Genomic DNA, 22,652 nt, shown 5'->3' on the forward strand with positions numbered 1-22,652 from the left:
TAAAAATCCCTCAAAATCAGAGCTCTCTGTATCAGAGCAAATTAAGTTTACTAGTTAATTGTTTATTTCGGATTAATCTCCGTCACTCACACTTTCAGACTAACTTTCGGTTTTGTTTTGTCCCGGGATTTCTGCTTTTTTGAAGCCATTTATCAGTTTTTTTTCTCTTTTAATTGCTGACAGCTTAAACGCAGCGTTATAATTCTTCCTCTTAATGGGAGGCATTTAAAATGGATAACTTAAATAAAGTTATGTTTAAAAAAAACGAAAATAGCATAAACGAAAGAAAAATATTAATTAAAGAAAAATATTAATAAAACAAAAACGCATCAGAATTGAAGATAAAACGTTTAAAAAAAATTCATAATAAGCTGAGGAAGATGATCAAAATCACACAGAAATATGAGCAATGAAAAAAAAACAATAAAAAGCGCTCTCCCAAGCATTTAAAACAAGTTTCTATTTTTAACAATTCCTCCCCCTATTTTCCCTTCTCAAATCCAGTTTCTTTTTTCAATTGACTCCGCCTAGGACGGTCTTTCTTTTATCCCTGTCTAAAATTCTCTCACTTCAATCTTTTCCCTCTTCACAGATCCTCAGATAAAGTTTGAAATTCTTTTTGAACTTTCTAATTGTAAGATTATTCAAGGTCATTCCAAGCTCATCAGCATCCTTTATTCATCAAACATTCACATGTTTTTAACAACCAGTTGAAGAAAAAAGGGGAGTGGAGAGGCATTCACAACAAGTGGAAGAGACATATTTCCTGGAAACAAGGGAGCGTTTGTTTTACAGTTGATGTTATCACTGGCCCCACCCTGATTTTCTTCATTTATTCCTTTCTGATTTATGCTTCTCCACTCCACGCCCATTTCTTACACTCTACAGCTGTTCATATGGCAGAAGGGAAAGAGAGACTTCCTTCTCTTGTAGATAGTGGTCTCCAGGAAGTGAGTCAAAAAAAGGATTAGGGAGGGGAAAATTCCAGGTATGCTGACCATTCCTTGGAGTAACATTAAGCATGAAAAAATAAAAAGCACAGTAACAGGTGGAAAAAATGATGATGAAATTTCCAGTGGGGTTTCTAAAAAGCAAAATTTTTTGAAGGAAAACAAAAGTAATACTATATAGGCCGCCCCGTTAGATACGCCTTCCTACTAAATTTTCAAGTTTCAAATCAATAACGCCGCGGCCTATCTCCGCAAAATTACGGTATATATATATATACACTTCTCTTTTATTTAAAGTTTACTTGTAATAAGAAAAAACATTGTAATTTTTATTGTATCATTTCTAATATTTGGCTGCAGATTTTCAGAATTTGGCAACACACAAAAGTGCCGCAAACAACGGTTGAGAACCACTGTTCTAGACAAAGATATTTCATGCATAATTTTAATAATATTGAATGCAAGCAAAGTTAAATTTTTTTTAAAAAAAACTTCACCAAAAGAGTCATGTCTGTAAAAGAATGAAAATTCAGAAAACAGTATTTTAATTCTTAAAAAAAATCAAAAAACAAAAACAATAAATTCTATTTAATTTAGGCTAAAATTACTAAGCTAAATTATTCAGTTGAATAAATAAATATTTTTTATACTAATACAGTAGAGAACCATTTATCCGGTATCCAGATAACCGGGAAACCAGAAAACCGGGAAAAATTTTGCTCGATTTTCCCGCCATTTTAAACAAGAACGAAAAAAGCGCAAATTGGACTCATCCTTGAAGTTAAGTAGAGGAAAATGTAAGGAAGGGGAAAAAAATTTTCCCCTTTAACCCAGAGAAACGTCATTTCCTCTGTGACCTTGAAGGGAGGAATGTTTTATTTTTTCCTTTAGGCCGTCAATCAAACTCAAGGGTGTGGCATGCTGATTTCGTTTTCTGCTTGATTTACGAGGGGGGTGGGGAAAATGCATTGCATGCATATCAGTGAACAGAAAAAGAAAAGAGAAAAATATATTTATTTGACATCGACTAATAAAAATAAAATCTTTTTCTTTTGAATAAATTCTCATTCTTTGGAAGAGCGGTATCAATTGCAAGTTTTTCTTGGTGTGGAATCACATCTGCTGTAATTAAAAATCTTGTTTTATCAACAAAAAAAATAAAATAAAAGGAGAATTGTTTATTAATTTAAACATAGGATTATCTTATGAAGCAGATTGCAGTTTTGTTTTTCTGATTCCACTACGTTTGATTTTTTTTCTTTTCGCGATAAATTTCGCACTCAATAAATTAATTCTTTTTATTCATAAATTTTGTCATTAGGTTTTTTTTTTTTTAATTCCGTTGATCTTGCTTTGTTCCTGGTTTTAATATTTATGCTAGTGCTTTTTTTAACTATCGTTTCGGTTCGATAATTTTCAAGTGTTTTTATTTAGACTAATAAGTTTTCCTTTTATTTTATCGTTTCCCCCCGTATAATTAGGTATGAAATATGTTGCGTTATTTAATCATTGGTTTTGTTTATATTATTTAATTTAGGAATTGTAATTATTTTTAAAAAATAAATATGAGACTTTTGTATTTTTTAAACTTTATTTCTTGTCTAAACTTGCAAATTTTTTTATTCTTTTAAATGTTATATTTCTACCATTTTTTTTTCTTTTTAAAGTTAGGAGTACCTTTCTTTTTTCTCTTACTTTATACATTACACTTTTTCCTTGTACTTCGGGTTCAATAAAACATCGATTATCGACACTTTTTGGTCGATCCAGAAAACCGGGAAATTCAGATATCCGGGATAGCGATGGTCCCGAGCATCCCGGATAATTGGTTCTCTACTGTAATTATGATAACAGACAAGGCATAGTAAAAAAAAACTCTTAAAAGCTTCATCAACCAAAGAGAGCATTCAAAGTAGATTATTTCCTTTTGAAAAGTCTCCATCCATGAATTCCAATTGTGTTACTTAAAAAACGTAAATAAGTGATGACAAATACGGCATGAATTTAAGGACAGCTATACTTAGTTAAAAAAAAGTTTACAATTTTATTAGTTGATTTTTATAATCTTTATAGAATCTTTTTAGAGTATTTAACACTTAAGTACACTTTCAGAGTATTTAACACTTAAGATACATGACAGAAGAGAAACATTTTAGGGTTTATTTAAAGAACCACTATGCGTTAAGTTCCCTCAAACTTAACACTTTAAATACTATTTTTCTAAAATACTGTCAAAACTTATCAATAAATATTATTGTGAATACTACTTTTCTTCTTTATTCTTATAATTTTATATTTTTCAACTTGGAAAGTATCCTACAAATGTTTAATAATTAATTTAATACACAAAAATTATGTAAACTTTAACATCTTCAAGAAAAAAATATTTTTCAGATGGCAAATATATCCGGAAGAAAAGAATCAGAAAAAAAGGGGGGAATTAATAATATACCAAAAAATAAAAGACATAATCTTTTTAAATGCTCACACGATTACATCTTCAAAAAAAAAAGAGTGCTTGCCAATATTTTATCAATATAGCCAAGCAAAATATATCAATACAATAGTGTGAGAAGAAATTAAAAAAATTACAAAAATTTACAACAAATAATATAGAACACATTAAGTAAAAATATAATGTAAAGACAGAAATTAAAATAAAAAAACAGAATAAAACATAAATGAAATCTATAAAGCGAGTAACGAATGAACTTACATAAACCAGTAATTTTTCAAGAATGATTTAAAATATTTTCGTAACAAGATTGCCAGATTACAAAATATGAAAACAGAAGTGCAAATTGAGGTAAAAGCATAAATAGAGGGTTTTTGTTCGATAGTGCTTTCTTACTGCAGTACTGAAGTGCATTTGATTTGTTTGTTACCAAGGATGGGCATGAAAATGGATGTGCGCAAGGTAATATTATACTGGATAATTTAAAGAAGTTGACAAGTTGAGAAGTTTTAGAAAATTCAATTTTATTTAGAAAAAAATAAAATAAAATAGAAAAGAGAAAGAAACATGAATTGCCTGTTATGTAAATAATTTTAGCTACGGATTTGCCCGCAATGGATTTGCACATGGTAAAAATTATATAATTTAACAACGAAGTTTTTTAGTAAATTTATTTACAATAATATACAATTAACTAAATGATTTTATATAGAATTTAATTACTTAAGTATCCATTGTTTATTATCGAATTTTGAAAAATTTGTCTATTTGTTTTTTGGATAAATAAACATCACTACAAATTCTTTTAATTCTATTCATTTGATTAAAAATGGTATTTAAATAGATGTTTTTAGAAACATTAGAATTCCAAGTAATTAGTTTATTTATATTAAAAGTAAAATAATTTCTTTTATCGTATAAATCAACAAAACAGATATTTTCTTCTTTTATAATACCCAATTCTAAAAAATTAATATCATCCTCATGATTATGAAGCAAGATTAATTTCTCACGGTAAATATTATTTAATAAAATAGTACAATCTTGAAAATTAAGGATAATTAAATCATCAATAAATCTAAAAACAAATTTAACATTAATAGTATAATTTCTTTCATAATAGTGCAAAAATAAGTTAGCTAAGAGAAATGAAAAATTTAATCCTAGTGGTATTTCATCAATTAGAAGAAAAAAATCTTTTCCATTGTAAAGATAATTATTAAAAAGATAAAAATAATCAAAAACGCAACTAAGGACATTTTTAGAATGATAGTAATAATTCAAAAGGAAATCTTTTAGTTTAGAAAGGGGAATGCTATTGAAAAGATCCTGGAAATGAAAGTCGCAATAGAATTAATTTTATTCTGTTAAATAAATTCTAAAATCGTATGATTATTAGTGATAATCCAAGAAAAACCTTCTTTAATAATATTGTTAATAATTTTATTTAAGTATTTAAAGAAAATTGTGCCAGGTTTAGTTAGGTAATTATGTTAGACCCACATGCGATTGTTTTAAATTTTATAGGAATTTTATGAAATTTAGGACTGATAATTAAGTAAGGAGATTGTATATTGCTAATTTTAATTTTTAACCTCTTATGTAAAGCCAAAATTTTTTGATGTCAATATTATTATTTAAATTACTAAGTTGAAAATTTTTACTATTTTTTAACTCGGTATTTAAAAGTTCAACATAGAATTTTTTACAGAAGATTACATAATTATTGCTAGCTTTGTCTATAGGGGTAATTACAAATTTTTTCTGTAGTTGCTTAATTGATTTAACAATTTTAGAAAAATTTGTTGAATTGTTATTTAAATTATCCTCATTATTGAAAACAAAGTTTTTAAAGTAATAATAAACACCCTATTTACATTCTGTTAACAAACCTAAAGATTAAGAGAATCTATTCGATATCTTTAAACAAAAACAATTGAGATCATTAAGAAAGTATCTTGGAATTTTATTAACTGATGTATGGTAAATGGTCTAAAGTTTGTGCCTTTTATCATTAAATTCCTAAGTTCGAAATTTTCTATAATATTTAAATTACCAGTAATAATATGTTTAAGATATATATCAACAAAATTAAAATATTTCTCTTTTTCACAGTGACTTTCATAATCGAATATATTTATCTTCCCTAAATAATTGCTTATATCATTATAATTAACTATAATTCTATCAAGAGATTTATTACAGTTAAAGCTTTAAACTATGTTAGTGGATACAAATTTTTAAGATTTTCAAAAATATTATGAAATTTGATCTTATTGAAAATAGGGCTTTGAAAGTCAAAAATGAAATATAAATTATCTAAATTTTTCTTTTTTTAGGGGGTGGGATTTTATTCATTTTAGCTTTTACAAGATCGAAACAAAGAATTTTGAATTAATAAAAGAAAAGCTAATAATAAGATATTGAAGCTTATATACATTATTACTCTTAACGGAGAAAACAAAATATTAGATTGGTTTAATATTATAATGATTATTAAAATCTTTTTCCAAATTAGAAACAAAATTTTTATTTAATTTGTCACTATTAAGAGAGTTTCTATTACTTATTGATCCCCGTTTACCTCAATTTGTAAGCTTATCTTCAATATGAAAAAGTGAATAAGTTGGAGTTATTTAAGTTAATCTGTGTATGTTGGAAAGTATTGTTTAGCCAATACAGCAAAATTGTTTTGTATAAAAGTAAATATTAATTTTCTTTTTGTAGTCTTAAATCTAAATCTTCTACTATATCTAAAACATTAATTTTGACACTGCTAAAATTATGTTCTCTAAAATTATTCAATTCCAGGTTATTGATAATTTTATTACTGTTTATATCAGAACGGTGTTGATTAATTCGAATGTTAAGAGAGTTACTGGTTTGTCCAACATATTTAATATTATAAAAACCATAGGTTAAAATATAAATAACAGTTTTAGTTTCACAAAACGATTTGGAGCCTTTGTTATTAAGAATTGTATGTTTGTGGTCAATATTAGGACAAGTTTTGCATCTTTTATCACCATACTCTTTATAAGACAGAAAAATTTCGGGTATTGAATGTAATTCAAAAAATCTTTTGCTTCCGCTTTCATACTAGCAGGATGTCGATCCAAAGGTCCCCTCTGAATTAGGCTCTTCGTATTGTGTACAACATGAAGAATAATTTAAATATCAAACATATTTTTTTAAAAATATTGAACATACTTTTTACCAGGCCCTAAATTGTTATAACTGTTTAAATCCATAAAAATAGGCTCATAGAGCAAAGTCCTAAGCACACGCAATGTAAGTATCTCTAATTATTTACTCAAAGTCAATTGGATTTTTCATTTGAATCCCATTTTCAATAACTTTTTTTTTTAACCAATCTGAAATATGGTAATAAGAAATGCCTGATAATTTACACCAACACTGGTTAGAAAAAATAATTAATGGATACAAAGTTTGTAAAAATAGTCATAAAATAACTATGAAACCATGAAAGCTATAAAAAACAATAATGTGCAGCGGAATTCACGCAAAAGACTTAAATGATCCAGTATTCATCGTTCTAGGAGAAAGTTATCAGTAGCGTTTTATTATCAGTTATTCAAGGAGACAATTTTAATGATTCTAATTGGTGTTCCGAAATGATGTAAATACAGTTAGAGTTGCCTCTCAAATCAGGAAAAAAAATTCTTTGTATTTTCTCTGAACATATTATATGCAAGATAGAAAGAGGAAACATAATTACTGTGCTCTTGTGCAAGCTATATTGGACTAACTATACCAGTTTTAATTGCTGGGAAAACTTAGAGAAATAAAAAGGAACATACTTAAACAAGTAATCTAAAAAAAAAAAATTTTTAAAGTCAATTCCTATTTAGATCAGAAGAAGAAAAATTTTATTTTAGTTACTTTTTATTATATAATTACAATTTTTTCTCCCACGAAAACTAAAATTAATTAATTAAATTTATTTAATAAATTAATATTTGAAAAAACTGCATTCACATCAAGTGTCTTTTCACTACAAGTTTTAAAAAATGTATTTGAATTTGAGTGGATGAATAAAAAGTATTTTATTAACGATTGAACAAGATATATTGGGAGAGTATGAACTAATAAGTAGGAATTGGAAGAGAAAAAAAGGCGCATGGTATCGGACAACTATTAAAGTACAAATTTGGTGATGTGGACCACACTTGTTACCAGGTAATGTTATTTATTGAATTGATCGTACACAGTGAATATAAAATAATTAAGCATTTAAATGTACTCAATAAACTATTTTTTTTTGTTCAAATAGAGCTATAAGTTAGAAATTATCACTGATTTTATTTTTAAAATAGGTAAAAAAATGTATTTGAACTGTATGAATTGACAAAAATGTATGAAATGTATGAATTGACAAAAAGGAACAGCTGAAGATACTTCAATAATGCTGCAGTAAATTAAACAGTTTAGTATAGTTGAAATATCCTTAAGAGTGGTCACCATTTTTTAAAAGACGAAAATAAGAAACAAAATTCCCTGTTATTTTAGGTGATTTTTAAATTCCCTGCATTTTCCCGATTTTCTCTGTGGAGTGAGAATCCTGGCAATGAAGTGAAGCAAGAGTCATGCAAGATGCATAAATAAGTCTGCAGTCCTTTGAGACGATTTTAATGATTATTAATAGGCATTCCCGAATGCTCAAAACATGAAATGCAGTGAGATTCATGCAACTTTTACAAGTGATTATACAACCTTCAATTGATTCATGATGGCAGCTTCTTCTTCAACAGCCCTCCTCATACTCTCATCCACATTCAGGCCATTCAGCTCGTGAGAGATTTCATGTGCACTGCTTGCTAAAGCAGAACTAGTAGAGCTCAGAGCAGACACTGCACACTGAACTAAATTTGTCCTAAAAGGTTAATGAAATTTCTTAAACTATGTAATATCTTTCCTTTGTGTAAATAATCAAAGCTTATGAACTAATAGTATAATATTTATAATTTAAAGAGTACATTTTTTTTAAAATCATAAATAATAAAAAAAAATGATGTAGGGGGAGAAACTACATAAATGATAAGACCAGTAGTCAGATTTTTCAACAAAAAATAAGCACCTTTTAAGCACTCAAAAAAAATTTTTTTAATCACTTTCCAAAAAAAGAAAAAAATCATAATTAGGATCTGTGCAGTAATAAAAATGATTTTTTTCTATTGTTTAAAGCTCTTAATTTATAAACTACCGTAATTTTGCGGCGATAGGCCGCAGCGTTATTGATTTAAAACTTGAAAATTTAGTAGGAAGGCGTATCTAATGGGGCGGCCTATATAGTATTACTTTTTTTTTTCTTCAAAAAATTTTGCTTCTTAGAAACCGCACTGGAAATTTCATCTTCATTTTTTCCAACTGTTACTGTACTTTTTATTTATTTTTTCATGCTTAATGTCACTCCAAGGAATGGTCAGCGCACCTGGAATTTTCCCCTCCCTAATCCTTTCTTGGAATCATTTTCTGGAGACCGCTATCCACAAGACCACAAGAGAACAAAGTCTCTCCGTCCCTTCTGCCATATGAACAGCTGTTGAGTATAGGAAATGGGCGCAGAGTGGATGATTATAAATCAGAAAGGAATAAATGAAGAAAATCAGGGTGGGGCCAGTGATAAAGTAACTGTAAAACAAACGCTCCCCCACCCCCGTTCTTTCCAGGAAATATGTCTCCTCCACTTGTCATGGATGCCTCTCTTCACTCCCCTTTTTTCTTCAGCTGGTTGTTAAAAACATGTGAATGTTTGGTAAATAAAGCATGCTGATGAGCTTGGAATGACCTTCAATAATCTTACAATTAGAATGTTCAAAAAGAATTTCAAACTTTCCACAGAGGGGAAAAAGCAAAGTGTGTGAGAATTTTAGACAAGGATAAAAGAAAGACCGGCCTAGGCGGAGTCAGTTGAAAAAAGAAACCTGATTTGAGAAGCGAAAATAGGGGAAGGAATTGCTAAAAATAGAAACTTGTTTTAAATGCTTGGGAGAGAGCTTTTTATTGTTTATTATTTTTTTTCATTGCTCATATTTCTGTCTGATTTCGATCATCTTTCTCAGCTTATTATTATTACGTTTTTTCAGTTCTGAAGCGGTTTTGTTCTATTAATATTTTTCTTTCCTTAATATTTTTGTTTCGTTTATACTATTTTCGTTTTGTTTTAACATAACTTGTATTTAAGTTATCCATTTTAAATGCCTCCCATTAAGAGGAAAAAATATACCACTGCGTTTAAGCTGTCAGCAATTAAAAGAGAAAAAGAAACTGTGATAAATGGCTTCAAAAAAAGCGGAAATCATCCCGGGACAAACGAAACTGAAAGTGACGGAGATTAACCCGAAATAAACAATTAAATAGTAAACCTAATTTGCTCTGATACAGAGAGTTCTGATTTTGAGGAATTTTTAAGTGCAGTGATATGAATATATAGTGATAAGTGATATCTAAATAAATCATTCTTAAGTTTTTCTTTGAACAAAATTTGTTTGGATTTATCGTTTATTTCTGAAACAGGATTTTGGATTGTTAATTTAAAAGTAAAATCCTTTTATTTTTAAAAAATTTCATACTTATTTTAATGGTTTATGATATATTATTTTATTTATATTTTAATGGTTACTTCACTTTAAAATTAGAAAATGCTTAATTTTACTTAGAAAATTATTAAAATCTATTTTACATACTAGGATTGTTTCTATTTTTTTTTAAATATTTAATATCCTTTTATTTATTTTTATTTAACTATTTAAATGCAAAGTTTACTTTACAGTAGAACAGTCTAACAAGGACTGATACCGCACACCCTCGGTCCCTACACAGGTTGATCAAAGTGGTCACCCACCCTCTTACTGACCGCAGACGGTGATGCTTAACTTCAGTGTTCTGCTGGGATTCGTGTCTTTACGATCACTGAGGGAGAATTTTATTTTTGACACACTAATATTATAAATGAAGTGAGATAATTTTTGTGACCGGGAACGTCACCAACTTCTATTATTACCGCCGTGTGGGATAGAATCAGAGTTCCTTTTTTTTCTTCAGAGCAGCATTTTTGAAGCATGGACAGTGATGACCAACTAACATTTAAATTGAAGTTCATTTGGCAAATACTCTTAAGTTTTTGTGAGTCTGCTGATGTTATGGATAGATCAATAAATAGTAAAAATCTTGCAATTGTTCTTTTGTTCAGTTCTGACAATTTGGAAGGCTCTTCAAAAATAAAATGTACTAACCAGGAGAGTTTTCCAATCTACACATAAAATATGAGCATTTTCATGCGACTACAGAAGGAAGAAGAGATTATTTCTACAAAGCATGCAAAAAGAGAATGAAACAGGGATGCTAAAAGAAGGACATTCACAATAAAAATTACTAAATTATCACAACATGCATAGGACTGAATTGGCATAACCTTTTATAGGGAAAAATATCTCAGTTTTTAGGAGTAGCAATTATTTCAGTTTTTGTACCTATGATATTAACTTCATTCTTTCCATAGGCAAAATGGATCATATTGATTTGTCCCTTACATTTAAATGTATAATGTTTACAAATTTATTTATTTACATACTTAATATATTATTTACAAAGTTAGTTAGTAGGGGAAGCTAATAGGGAAAATATTTATAAACTTGTCGAAGTTTATAAATATTCCAACTCTAAACATGAGTCCAACTCTAAAATCCTGAAATTTTTTTGAGTAAAATCATTACTGACTCATTTCTAAAAATTTATGTCTTTATAAATTTAAATCATTCATATTTTCAAAACATGAAATTCTCAATAAATTATATACACATAATTTAAATGAATAATTATGTATAAGTTTACTTTTATCCTTAACCATATTTATTATTCTAACAGAAAAAATATTTACAAATGAAAGCGATGCCAAGTATAAATTATAGTTCTAATATTTCTAAATAAAATATACAAGAAATTTTATACATAAATGTGATTGACGATTTTTAGAAACTTCAGGACCCTGGACTTCTGGAAACTACTGAATCGCGTAAAAACATAACTTTTAAAACATTACAAATGTGTAAAAACATTACTTTTTCCAAAATTTGCAAACTTTACAAGGAATAATATTTAAAATAGTATATAAACATTTAAATAAAAATGGTGCAATTTATGAAACCATTGCAATTTAAGGTATAAAATATCCTCTCATACTACGATACTTGAACAAAAGTTGTTTGCTTCTTAAAGATATCAATGAAATTGAAAAAAAAAACCCATTAACAATCTTCAGCGTATGAAGGGAGTAACATCAAGAATGATTGCAATTTAACTGCACTGTTATATCCCCAAGCACCCAAGGTTACGTCCAATCAAAGAAAGAATGATAGGATGAGCATGACACAAAAGAGCCACAAATACAATGACTGAAAGTTTATAATGGTTCAAAGACAAGAGTAGCACATAGGTATATCTAAAAGGCGAAAGTAAGCATGCAATAGTAAAGTACTCAAAATAATGCTGACAAAGACAGCAGGACTTTCACCAGTACATACATTGAGAAGGTACTTTTAGTGCATAAAGAACAAAACACTGAAAGAAAGCACTGCAGCAGGGCTTTCATACAGATATGCATTGAAAATACAACTCAAGGGCTTTAGGACTTTTAGGAATTCAGGGCCCGAGCTAAGGACATAAAATTACTAGCTAGCAAATTAACCAAATATAAAAAGTCTAAGCCAAATTTTAAAAGTCTCCATCAAAGGAGCAAGTTTTACCTCACTATATTGCATGATCCAGCAATGAACGTAATCTGTATTTTAATTTTTTCCTCCTTCTTATTGTTTATGTTATCTGGACTTAGTTATAATTAGATATTTTACATAATTAAGGTAAATTACTATTATCAATTAAAATAAACATGATCTGTTGTAGAAAAATTCATATTGATATAATTTTAAAGATCAAGGCGAATATTAATTTTTCTTTCTGACAGAAAAAATCGTTCGTGAATACTTTCGCCAAAACACGATTTTTTTCCGTCGAATTAATGATTTTATCGAATTTGGAGAGGTTGCAAATGCTTAGTGCGGGCTCCGATAATAATAAGCCACATTTTCAATCTGTTCAGGTGGGCAGTTTTTAAAAGCATTTTTCATGTAAAACAGCACAATTTACATGTACTTTGAACTGTTATTCAACTAGAAAGTTTATGAAACACTTATCTGGAAAAAATATTAAGGGTAAGCTTGAAGTAAAAATATCCCCTTTTCAAAAAGTGTGCAATAAACCCCTCAATTGTGAACCTATGAGTGCGCAACACACAGTTGAAGATGGCAGGGCTTAGAATATTAGGTATATTTAAAAGTAAATTTGTTGCATATGAGTACAATAATCAAATCAGTACAAACGAAATATTAGCAGGTACATTTTAAAGGCAAATCAACTAATAGACAGAAATGAACCAGGGTTGATGCATTCAAGGTAATGCTGTAGAATGATTTTACACTTAAAGTTGAAAACAAATTGTGTGTTACAGATGGCAACTTAATAATAATAATGTAGTAAAATATTTTATTACGAAAATTTTATTACTTCAGCTACTTTCAAAAAGTCTGATACCTTGTCCATGGCTATAATAAATTTCTTGTATATGTCTAAGGCCTCTTTACAATGCTTTTTATTCATGGTGAAGTACTTTTCTAAGGAAAGAATACAAAGTATTACTTGTAACATAATTTATAACAAATCTTAATGCACTCATTTGAAAAATTACACACAATTTTTTTTTTAATAATGCAATCTATTTAATTTCAAATTATACATAAATTACATATTATTTGCTCATTTTTTTAGGAAAAAAGCTTAACTAATATAGCTCAAGGTTGCAGGATTCATTAAAATTGAAATATTCTTATCTGTATACATTAAAAAATTTGGGAGTTGCCATATCACATGAATTATTCAAATTGCTTTTCTTAACAAATTGTTTTATTTGGAAAACTTACATTTGATTTAAGATAAACTATTCAGACTTTCCTTATGGTCCAAGAAAATGAAAAACATTTAATAGTTTGTAATGTTTTGAGAGCTCAAAAATTTCTTAAATGTAGCATGAAAATTAAAAGTTCTCATTTCTAAATTAAAGATGGAAAAAATTGTAATCAATACATACTAAACAAATTGATAATTCCATCATTGTATGCTGCAAACAACTGAATCAGATCTCTGTAAAGCAGCATAAAACAGAAATTCATAACCCCATTGCTTAAATCATCTGGGTTACACTGTTAAAAAAAAGTAATTTTTTAAAAAAAATGATTTTTTTGTGAATTTGGAATAAATAAGAATGTTAAAGCTGAATACATATAGAAATATAAATAAATTCCAATGTGAGCCTTAGGCTTTGTTACAGAAGCAACTAGATAAAACAATTTTTAAACCTGTAACAAAAGGGAGAAGACAGCCACAAATTATACATTAAAAAACTTCATTTACTATTCTATTTTTATTTTATTTACTTCATAACTTTTGTACAATTTATATTTTATTTTGATTTGGCTATTCTAACTGTAACTTTATCTTCATTTATTTTTCTTATTTGTGGACGTCTCTTTATTATGTCTCAGTTCGTGTACTTTTAAGTCATTATTAAGACTTACTTTGTGATTGTTTGCCATTTATTTTTCTTTGCATTTACATTTAAATTTTTCTAATTGCATTTTCTTACTTGATTTTCCATTATATGGGCCTCGGGACACCATTAGTTTTTGGTTCCACCACTAGCAACAGAAAGGCTCCTGCGTGTTAGCAGGCCCTAATGAAGTGCTGTACTGCTAACACACATATCTGAAATTTTTATAATTTTTGCTGTTTTCTGCTAGAATTGTTTTTCTGACTAAAATGAAACAAATTTAGATTTATAGCTGTTGTAAGCACTTTGCTATTTTGATTTATTATTTTAAATGTTACTTACTTTTTTTTTCTTGTGAATTCGTAAATTAGTTTCATTCTTTGATTAGAATAGTACGATCTGTAACAGAGTTCCCATGCTTTAGAAATTTATGTTATGCTTTTGTTAAGTGAAATTTGGCATGAATTCCTGAGTGAAATTCAAATAAAAAAGGATATCACTGCCTTCTCTAAAAGTCAATGTACTGTAAAAATCAATTCAAGGTCATTTCCCTCATAAAACACATTAACAAGTTTGAAATATTCTGGGAAATAGGGATAGTGGATCTCAAAGAAGAGTTCGTTAAACAGAAAATTCACTTGGCAATTTGGAAGTTATTTTACAAAGAAATTTCCAAAATATTCTTGGTTCCTCAAAAGAATAATAATAATAGCAAAACAGAGAAATTCACAAACTGGGAGTTTGTTAAATAGAAGTTCAACTGTATGTCTAATAAAAATATTTCATCTTAGTATCCCCCTTGTTTTGCCATAACCACAATCTTTGAAGTACCTACCCAAGCTTGATATATGGTCCCACACTTCAATTTTTTATCCTTTTAAAACGAAAATTTTACTTTCAATAAGTATTAGCTAAGGGTTAGACTAGTTTTTAAAAGTTTATACACAAAAGTAGCCACTTTTGAAGTAAAAAACAAGTAATATTAAAAATAAAGTCCTGCTAAGGTCAACAAAGTTACCTTAGTTATTTTAGTTACTTTTTATTAAATAATTAAAATTTTTTCACCCATATGAAACTAAAACTAATGAATTAAATTTAATGAATTTAATAAACTAATGAATTAAACTGTATTAATGTCAAGTTTCATCCACTACAAGTGTATTTGAACTTGAGTGGATGAATAATAAGTATTTTATTAACGATTGAAGAAGATAATAGGGAGAGTGTGAATTAATAATAGGAATTAAAAAAAGGTCAACTTACACTTATTAACAAGTAAATAACATTTTATACAAATATAAGATTATTATATGTAAATATAGGGTGTCAAAAAAGTATGAATACCATCAAATCAAAAATTTAAAAATACAGTAGAGAAATAGTTATAAAAGACGCATTCAATGAAAATCAACTTGATCTCCTAGGACTGGGGAATAGTAACTTCAATATTTTAAATGAAAAAACCCATTTTTGTTGTTGTTGCAGATTTAGATTTTCCAGAAAAAATGTACCCCATTCAGGTTCACAGTTGCCATTGCAACCGTTAAATGAAAATAGTATACACATTGCTTAGAAATGGAAAAATTCATGCCTCTTTGAAAAATAAAAATTACTGCACTTGACAATTATCAAACAAAGAAAGTTAACGAAATATATAAAAATTAAGTTACTACTTACATCAAAATCAAGCAAGGCATCTAACTGCTCATGAAGCACAGGAAGTGTTTTTAGGAGCTGAAAATAAGAAAAATATCAAAATAATATACTCCAAACATACAAATTTAAGAAATCAGGAATGATGCTATAAAAGGCTATGAAATTAAGAGCTTTAATTTTAAATCAGATAATAGACCGTATATAACAATATAAAGCTCAAACAAGATGCATAGCCAAATTTTTCAACAAAAAATAAGCACCTTTTAAGCACTTAAAAAATATTTTTAAGCACTATATACATTAACAAAATGCAAAATAATTTTCAAAGACTTTACATGATCATGACAAAATAACTAGTTTGTGACAAAGATCTATTTTTCTTGATTACATTAGCCACAATAAAAAAATAAGAGAAATATTCAGTTGGATTTCAGAGTTAGGAAAATGAAGTTAGAAATTGAGATCTGTTGTAAAATGCAACGGAGTTACTCATGATAGTGCAAGAATAATTCCCACTGAATGCAGCTCAGTATATGCACATGCGGACCCGTAAGCATTGCATCAAACATGCAAAATGATTGGTGCTTTCATATACTACGACACGCCGAAATGCATTGCGTTCGAATGATTTCTGAAAAGGTTGAATACTTAATCCACTTCAATTCAGTATATTCATTGCACATAAAAAATCATAAGATATAAATTAGCAACATTAGAACAAAATATATCTTCTTTAATTCTTAGTATTAATAAGTTCTAAAATATGTAATTTTTATATACTATACTGCCTAGGAAAAAGGCTATAATTTCACTATCAATATAATCACAAATGCATCTTGACAGTAAATACAAATTCAAGAAATAAGATGTATTTCGTTACGCCTAAATTCTAGAGCTCAAAATATCCTTAAAGAATAATTGTTAGTTGGAAAATTTCGAAAAATATAACATTAAATTTTTTAAAATGTCTGGCCAAAGTACCAGTGCGTATGACAAAGTCTGAGAGGAATTTGTAGGAAAAAAAACTCAATATTGAAAGACTGTGATGAAAAAAATACAGGTCATTTCCTACATTTTAGATTTTCAAATTCATGACTTTCCATGACTAATTAAAAGAATTTTTCCTGATTTAACAAAGTTTCTATTTTCTCCAACAAAAACACAACAATAAATTTAAAAAAGCATTATAATAACATTAATTGAAATGATAGGTATAACCAAAACTGTTATACTCTGTATCTTCATATTTATAGATTTCATATTTAAAAAACAGTAATAAAAGAGTTGAATCAATAAAGTATAGCTAAAAAAAAAAAATACAAAAGCAAAAAAAAAAATTCTTTTTTCTTATAGAATTAAATTAGATTCTAGAGATACTTTTCTCATTTATCTGAAAGGAATACTCCTGATTTTTCTGTTCTCATTTTGGAATTAAAAAAAATTCCACAATGACTACAACAAAATTCCACAAAAATAGTTGCAAATAGTCTCATTTTAAGAGCCTGTGGCAACCCTGCATCTGTTTCTACTTATACAGTCGACCTTTGATTTAATAGTCCTGTTGTCCGAATAAAAACAAACATCACAACACAAGACTAAAATAATCATCAGGTTTTGGAGACTTCCAGGACAAGGCATGTAAGAAACAAAAATGTTATCACAATAGGAAACCAAATAGATGACTAATTTTATTTCAAAACCCCTTTACTGTCTCGGCAATTGTAGTTTGGGCGAACAGGTTTAAGTATGGAAATATAACCTTGGCACAACTAGATTGTGACAATTAGTTGTACTTTAACAGGAGAATTGCAGCATCAAATGAAACACTGCATAAATCTAAACATGAATAATTATCTTGAAATTGAATTCTTTTATTACACTGTACACAAAAAGTAATCAAAATACTTTTATATCTAATTCAGTAGTTTGATTGTCTTAATACTAAACAAAAGCTTGCTAACATAGTTTAAATGCTTACAGAGGTAAAAATCAAGAAAATTTAGTTATTGCTGAGAGGAAACAGCAAAGATATTACAGGAATATTTCCACATCGTTGCCTGTCGCGACGACAACAATGGCCAAGGTGCCAAATAGATTTTAAACTTGCAATTAAAAATAAAAAAAAACACCTGTACATGTTTACTCAGGAGTGACTACAAGTCATACTTTTCGAGTTGGTCCCTTTCTGCTATGTTTTTTTTTTTTTGTCTTCTAGCAGGCCATTGCCCAGAAATTGCCACAGATCAAGACACGGAAATATCCCCGATATTACTAGTCCATAGATATTTCCACTAGTTCATTTACATGTCTTTAATAAAAAAAAATTTTTAAATCAATTTTAAGGAAAAATTTCAACTAAAAGAATGTATTGTCAAAATTATGAAATGTCCTATATTGTGACGAAAACACAGACTAAAACATAAAAACGAAATCCAAAACAGAAAAACCTCATCAGTGGCACAACTAATAATTATGTTAGGTTAGTTCGAGTACAATTTTAGCGGTCTAGAACCAACGGACCATTTGGAACCCTGTAACTACTGTTTAATTGTTATAATACTGTATTAGACATGCAAATAGGGAAATAAAAACAAGAAATTATCAGCGTAATTCTCATAGAAATAATCACGATAAATACAGTTCACAATGAAAGAAAATTACTGTTGTGACCATTTATTATAAGGCATGGGATATGTATTTAGGATGATTGACAATGATAGCACTAATATTGATAACTTATAACATAACAATAACTTTATTCAAAACACATCAACAACAGAACATACTGGAAATCGAAACTGAAACATACAATGCAAACACAGTTGCAGTTACATCACAACCGCGATACTAGCGCCAGTGGAATTACATGGAAGATCCCAACAAATACAAAAACTAAACATATTAATAACATATTGACAGCAGTGCGTACACAATTTAATAATTTTAACTCTCAATAGATATAACTTTTATATACAGTACTCAGTCACTTACAATCTAAGTGTTTTTTTTTTGGTCCTATAATTTCGTCAGTAGTAGCTTTACAAACAACTTTTTCTACATTTTGTCCATAAATAGCATGCTTTGAAGCCACAAGTCTATCATGCAAATTTTGCCCGGCCATGTTAGTGCCAGCTTGTGAGATATATGTATCTTTTATTTTCAAGTTAAGCAAATCATTCGTAATTATTTTTTTAAAATTGTTAGACTAAATGATAAATTCGATTAAATAAACCCCAACAATCAGCAATAGTTATGTTTTCACGGTTCTCACATCAACATTCTTCTCTGCTATCACCTCTTCATCAATGATAACATACAGCATTTATTAACGCAACCAAAAAAAGAATTTATTATTTGAGTCAATGGGGATTAAATAGAAACTAGGATCCCGCTTTTTAATTTTTAAGCGCATTATTCGCTATTTCACGCAGGAAAATAAATATTTTTTATCTATAGAAGCCTTTGAAATACCGAAAAAACACATTAAGAGAATAATATAAATTAAGGGGCCACTGCGGCCCCCCTAATTTAACTATACAAATTTGCTTTGAAAGGGTGGTTCAGCTCATAGAGGCCAACTTTCTGCCCGAGTTTGAAAATTATAGTTTAATATTAAAGGGAGTAAGGCTGTCTTGAAATTTGAAACTTTTACCCACCATTTTATTTTATTTCACTTTTTATTCCATTCAGCTCTCTTTTGCAAAGAGAGACAATTGATTTTAAACATAGAACACCTTTGCTATGATAAAATATCATAAAAACATAGTAAAACAAGTTTAAAAAAATTATATAATATACAAAATCTAATTTTCCGGGATTTCAACAGTTTTTAAGCATTATTCGAAATTTCCCGAACAAAAAAATTTTTTTTTATATATAGGATCCTTTAATATATCGAAAAACACATTAAATAAATAATATAATGTAAAATAAGCAAAAGAAAAAAAGAAAAGCTATTAAAAATTGACCACAGACGGGATTCGAACCTGCCCCTATGTATGAACCTGCCAGGCGTATGTCACTAGCACATAGTCTTAGCCGTTAGAGCAAGCTTACATTGGGATCGTGCAACTAAATTGCTTCAAGTACCCTCTATCGGTTAGCTAAAGGGCCCACTACGACACCCTAATTTATGTATAAAAATTTTCCTTCGTAGGGTGGTTCGGCTCATAGAGGCCTACTTTCTGTCCGAGATTGAAAATTATAGTTTAATATTAAAGGGAGTTAGTCGGTCTTGAAATTTCAAACTTTTCCCCGCCATTTTATTTTATTTTATTTTTTATTCCATTATGCGTTCATTCGCAGAGAGAGACAATAGATTTTCAACATAGAACAACTTTGGTAAGCTAAACTATCGTGAAAATATTGTAATATAACGTAAAATTAACAAAAGAAAAAAAAAGAAAAATTTTAAAAAATTGACCACAGCCGGGGTTCGAACCTTCTTTCACAAAGACAGACAATTGCTTTTATACATAGAACACCTTTGGTATGCAAAACTATCGTGAAAATATAGTAAAAAAAGTTTTAAAAAATAATGTAATACAAATAAATCAATTTTCCGGGATTTTCCAGTTTTCAAGCGTTATTTGAAATTTCTCGAAAAAAAAAAATATTTTTTATACATAGGACCCTTTAATTTATCGAAGAACACATTAAATAAACAATATAACGTAAAATAAGCAAAAGCAAAAAAAAAAAAAACCTTTAAAAAATCACCACAGCCGGGTTTCGAACCCGCCAAATCGCTGCAGGCGTAAGTCACAAGCACATGGTCTAAGCCGTTGGACCACGCTTTTACGGGGAGTGTGCTACTACATAGCTTCAAGTACCCTCTCCCGCCAAGCTAAACAAAAGATTTAAGGGGGCATTGCGGAACCCCTAATTTATCAATAAAGAAGTTCCATTGGTAGTTTGTTTCAGCTCATAGTGGCTAAATTTCGGCCCGAATTTAAAAATTATAGCTTATTATTAAAGGGAGTTACGCGGTCTTGAAATTTGAAACTTTTATCCGACATTTTATTTTATTTTACTTTTTATTCCATTATGCGTTCTTTCGCAAAGACACACAATTGATTGTATACATAGGACACCTTTGGCATGCTAAACTATCGCGAAAATATTTTAAAACAAGGGTAAATAAATAATATGATATAAGTAAACTAATTTTCCGAAATTTTTCCAGTTTCAAGCGTTATTTGAAATTTCACGAATAAAAGAAAATTATTTTTTACATATAGGATTCTTAAATTTATCGGAAAACACATTAAATAAGTAATATAACGTAAAATAAACAATAGAGATTTTTTTAAAAATTGACCGAGGCGGGGTTTGAACCCTTTCCCTCTCGCTCCAGGCGTAATTCTCAAGCACATGGTCTTAGCCGTTAGACCCCGCTTATACGTTAATCGTGCTACTATATAGCTTCAAGTATCCTCTCCCGGCTAGCTAAACAAGAGATTTAAGGAGCCATAGCGACCCCCCTAATTTTTCTATGAAAATATACTTTGGAAGGGTGTTTCGGCTTGTAGAGGCCCACCTTCGGTCCGAGTTTTAAATTTATAACTTAATATTAAAGGGGGTTAAGCGGTCTTGAAATTTGAAACTTTTTTCCGCCATTTTGTTTTATTTTTTATTCCGTTACGCGGTCTTCCGCAAAGAAAGACTATTGATTGTACACTTAGAACACCTTTCGTATCCTAAACTATCGTGAAAATATTGTAAAACGAGTTTAAAAAAAAATATAATGTAAATAAACTAACTTTCCGGGATTTTTCCAGTTTTTAAGCGTTATTTGAAGATTCCGGAATAAAAGAAATTTTCTTTATTCAGGATCCTTTAATATATCGAAGAACACATTAAATAGATAATATAATGTAAAATAAACAAAAGGAAAAGAAAGAAAAAATTTTGAAAATTGACCACAGTCGGGGTTCGAACCCTTACCCCCTCGCTACATGCGCAACACACTAGTACATGGTCTTAGCCGTTGGACCACGCTTATACGGCGATAGCGCTACTGCATAGCTTCAAGTACCCTTTCCCGAAAAGCAAGACAAAAGATTGAAGGAGCTATAGCGACCCCCCTAATTTATGTATAAAAATATACTTTGTAGGGGTGTTTCGGATTGTAGAGGCACACCTTCGGTCCGAGTTTTAAAATTATAACTTAATATTAAAGGAAGTTAAGCGGTCTTGAAATTTGAAACTTTTTCCCGCCATTTTGTTTAAATTTTTTTCCGTTATGCGTTCTTTCGCAAAGAAAGACAATTGATTGTACACATAGAACACCTTTCGTATGCTAAACTATCGTGAAAACATTGTAAAACGAGTTTAAAAAAATAATATAATGTAAATAAACTAATTTTCCGGGATTTTTTCAGTTTTAAGCGTTATTTGAAATTTCACGAATAAAAGAAAATAATTTTTTATATATATAGGATCCTTTAATATATCGAAAAACACATTAAGTAAATAATATAACGTAAAATAAACAAAAGAAGAAAAAAAAAATTAAAAAATTGACCACAGCAGGGTTTGAACCCTTCCCCTCTCGCTCCAGGCGTAATTCTCAAGCACATGGTCTTAGCCGTTGGACCACGCTTATACGGCGATTGTGCGTTTACATTGCTTCAAGTAAACTCTCCCGAGAAGCAAAACAAAAGATTTAAGGAGCCATAATGACCCCCCTAATTTATCTATAAAAATATACTTTGGAGGGGTGTTTCGGCTTGTAGAGGTCCACCTTCGGTCCGAGTTTTAAAATTATAACTTAATATTAAAAGAAGTTAAGCGGTCTTGAAATTTAAAACTTTTTCGTGCCATTTTATTTTATTTTATTCTTTATTCCATTAAGAGTTCTTTCACAAAGAAAGACAATGGATTTTATACATAGAACACCTTTCGTATGCTAAACTATCGTGAAAATATTGTAAAACGTGTTTAAAAAAATTAATATAATGTAAATAAA

The 22,652-nt window shown here is 29.0% G+C and overlaps 1 protein-coding gene and 1 long non-coding RNA gene across 2 annotated transcripts in view; both read right to left on the bottom strand.

Moving 5' to 3' along the window:
- Positions 1 to 8,253, bottom strand: part of LOC147801931 (uncharacterized) — a 25,777-nt gene extending 17,524 nt beyond the window's left edge. Inside the window, exon 1 of the long non-coding RNA XR_015430553.1 lies at positions 8,140 to 8,253. This is a non-coding gene — a long non-coding RNA (uncharacterized LOC147801931). The remainder of the gene's footprint in view (positions 1 to 8,139) is intronic.
- LOC147801932 (phosphatidylinositol-binding clathrin assembly protein LAP-like) lies at positions 5,925 to 18,523 on the bottom strand. Its single transcript, XM_087155393.1, has 5 exons — positions 18,469 to 18,523; positions 15,704 to 15,760; positions 13,568 to 13,679; positions 12,988 to 13,094; positions 5,925 to 8,299 (listed from the first exon to the last, which is right to left on the bottom strand). The coding sequence occupies exons 1-5, from the start codon at positions 18,487 to 18,489 to the stop codon at positions 8,255 to 8,257; spliced, it is 342 nt and encodes a 113-aa protein (XP_087011519.1). The 5' UTR covers positions 18,490 to 18,523; the 3' UTR covers positions 5,925 to 8,254.
- Positions 18,524 to 22,652: the final 4,129 nt, after the last annotated feature.

Source organism: Parasteatoda tepidariorum, chromosome 11 (assembly GCF_982258835.1).
Source record: "Parasteatoda tepidariorum strain Cologne lab strain chromosome 11, Ptep-v5.0, whole genome shotgun sequence".
Lineage (NCBI taxonomy): Eukaryota > Metazoa > Arthropoda > Arachnida > Araneae > Theridiidae > Parasteatoda > Parasteatoda tepidariorum.

What these genes read in the sequence shown, in the direction of transcription:
- LOC147801932 (XM_087155393.1), bottom strand. Translation starts at nt 18,489, where the DNA reads ATGTTTCAGTTTCGATTTCCA. An exon ending in ATGCCTTGCTTGATTTTGAT is followed by an intron (nt 13,680 to 15,703) that starts GTAAGTAGTAAC and finishes TTTTTTTAACAG; the next exon opens with TGTAACCCAGATGATTTAAG. An exon ending in TGGAATTATCAATTTGTTTA is followed by an intron (nt 13,095 to 13,567) that starts GTATGTATTGAT and finishes TTCTTTCCTTAG; the next exon opens with AAAAGTACTTCACCATGAAT.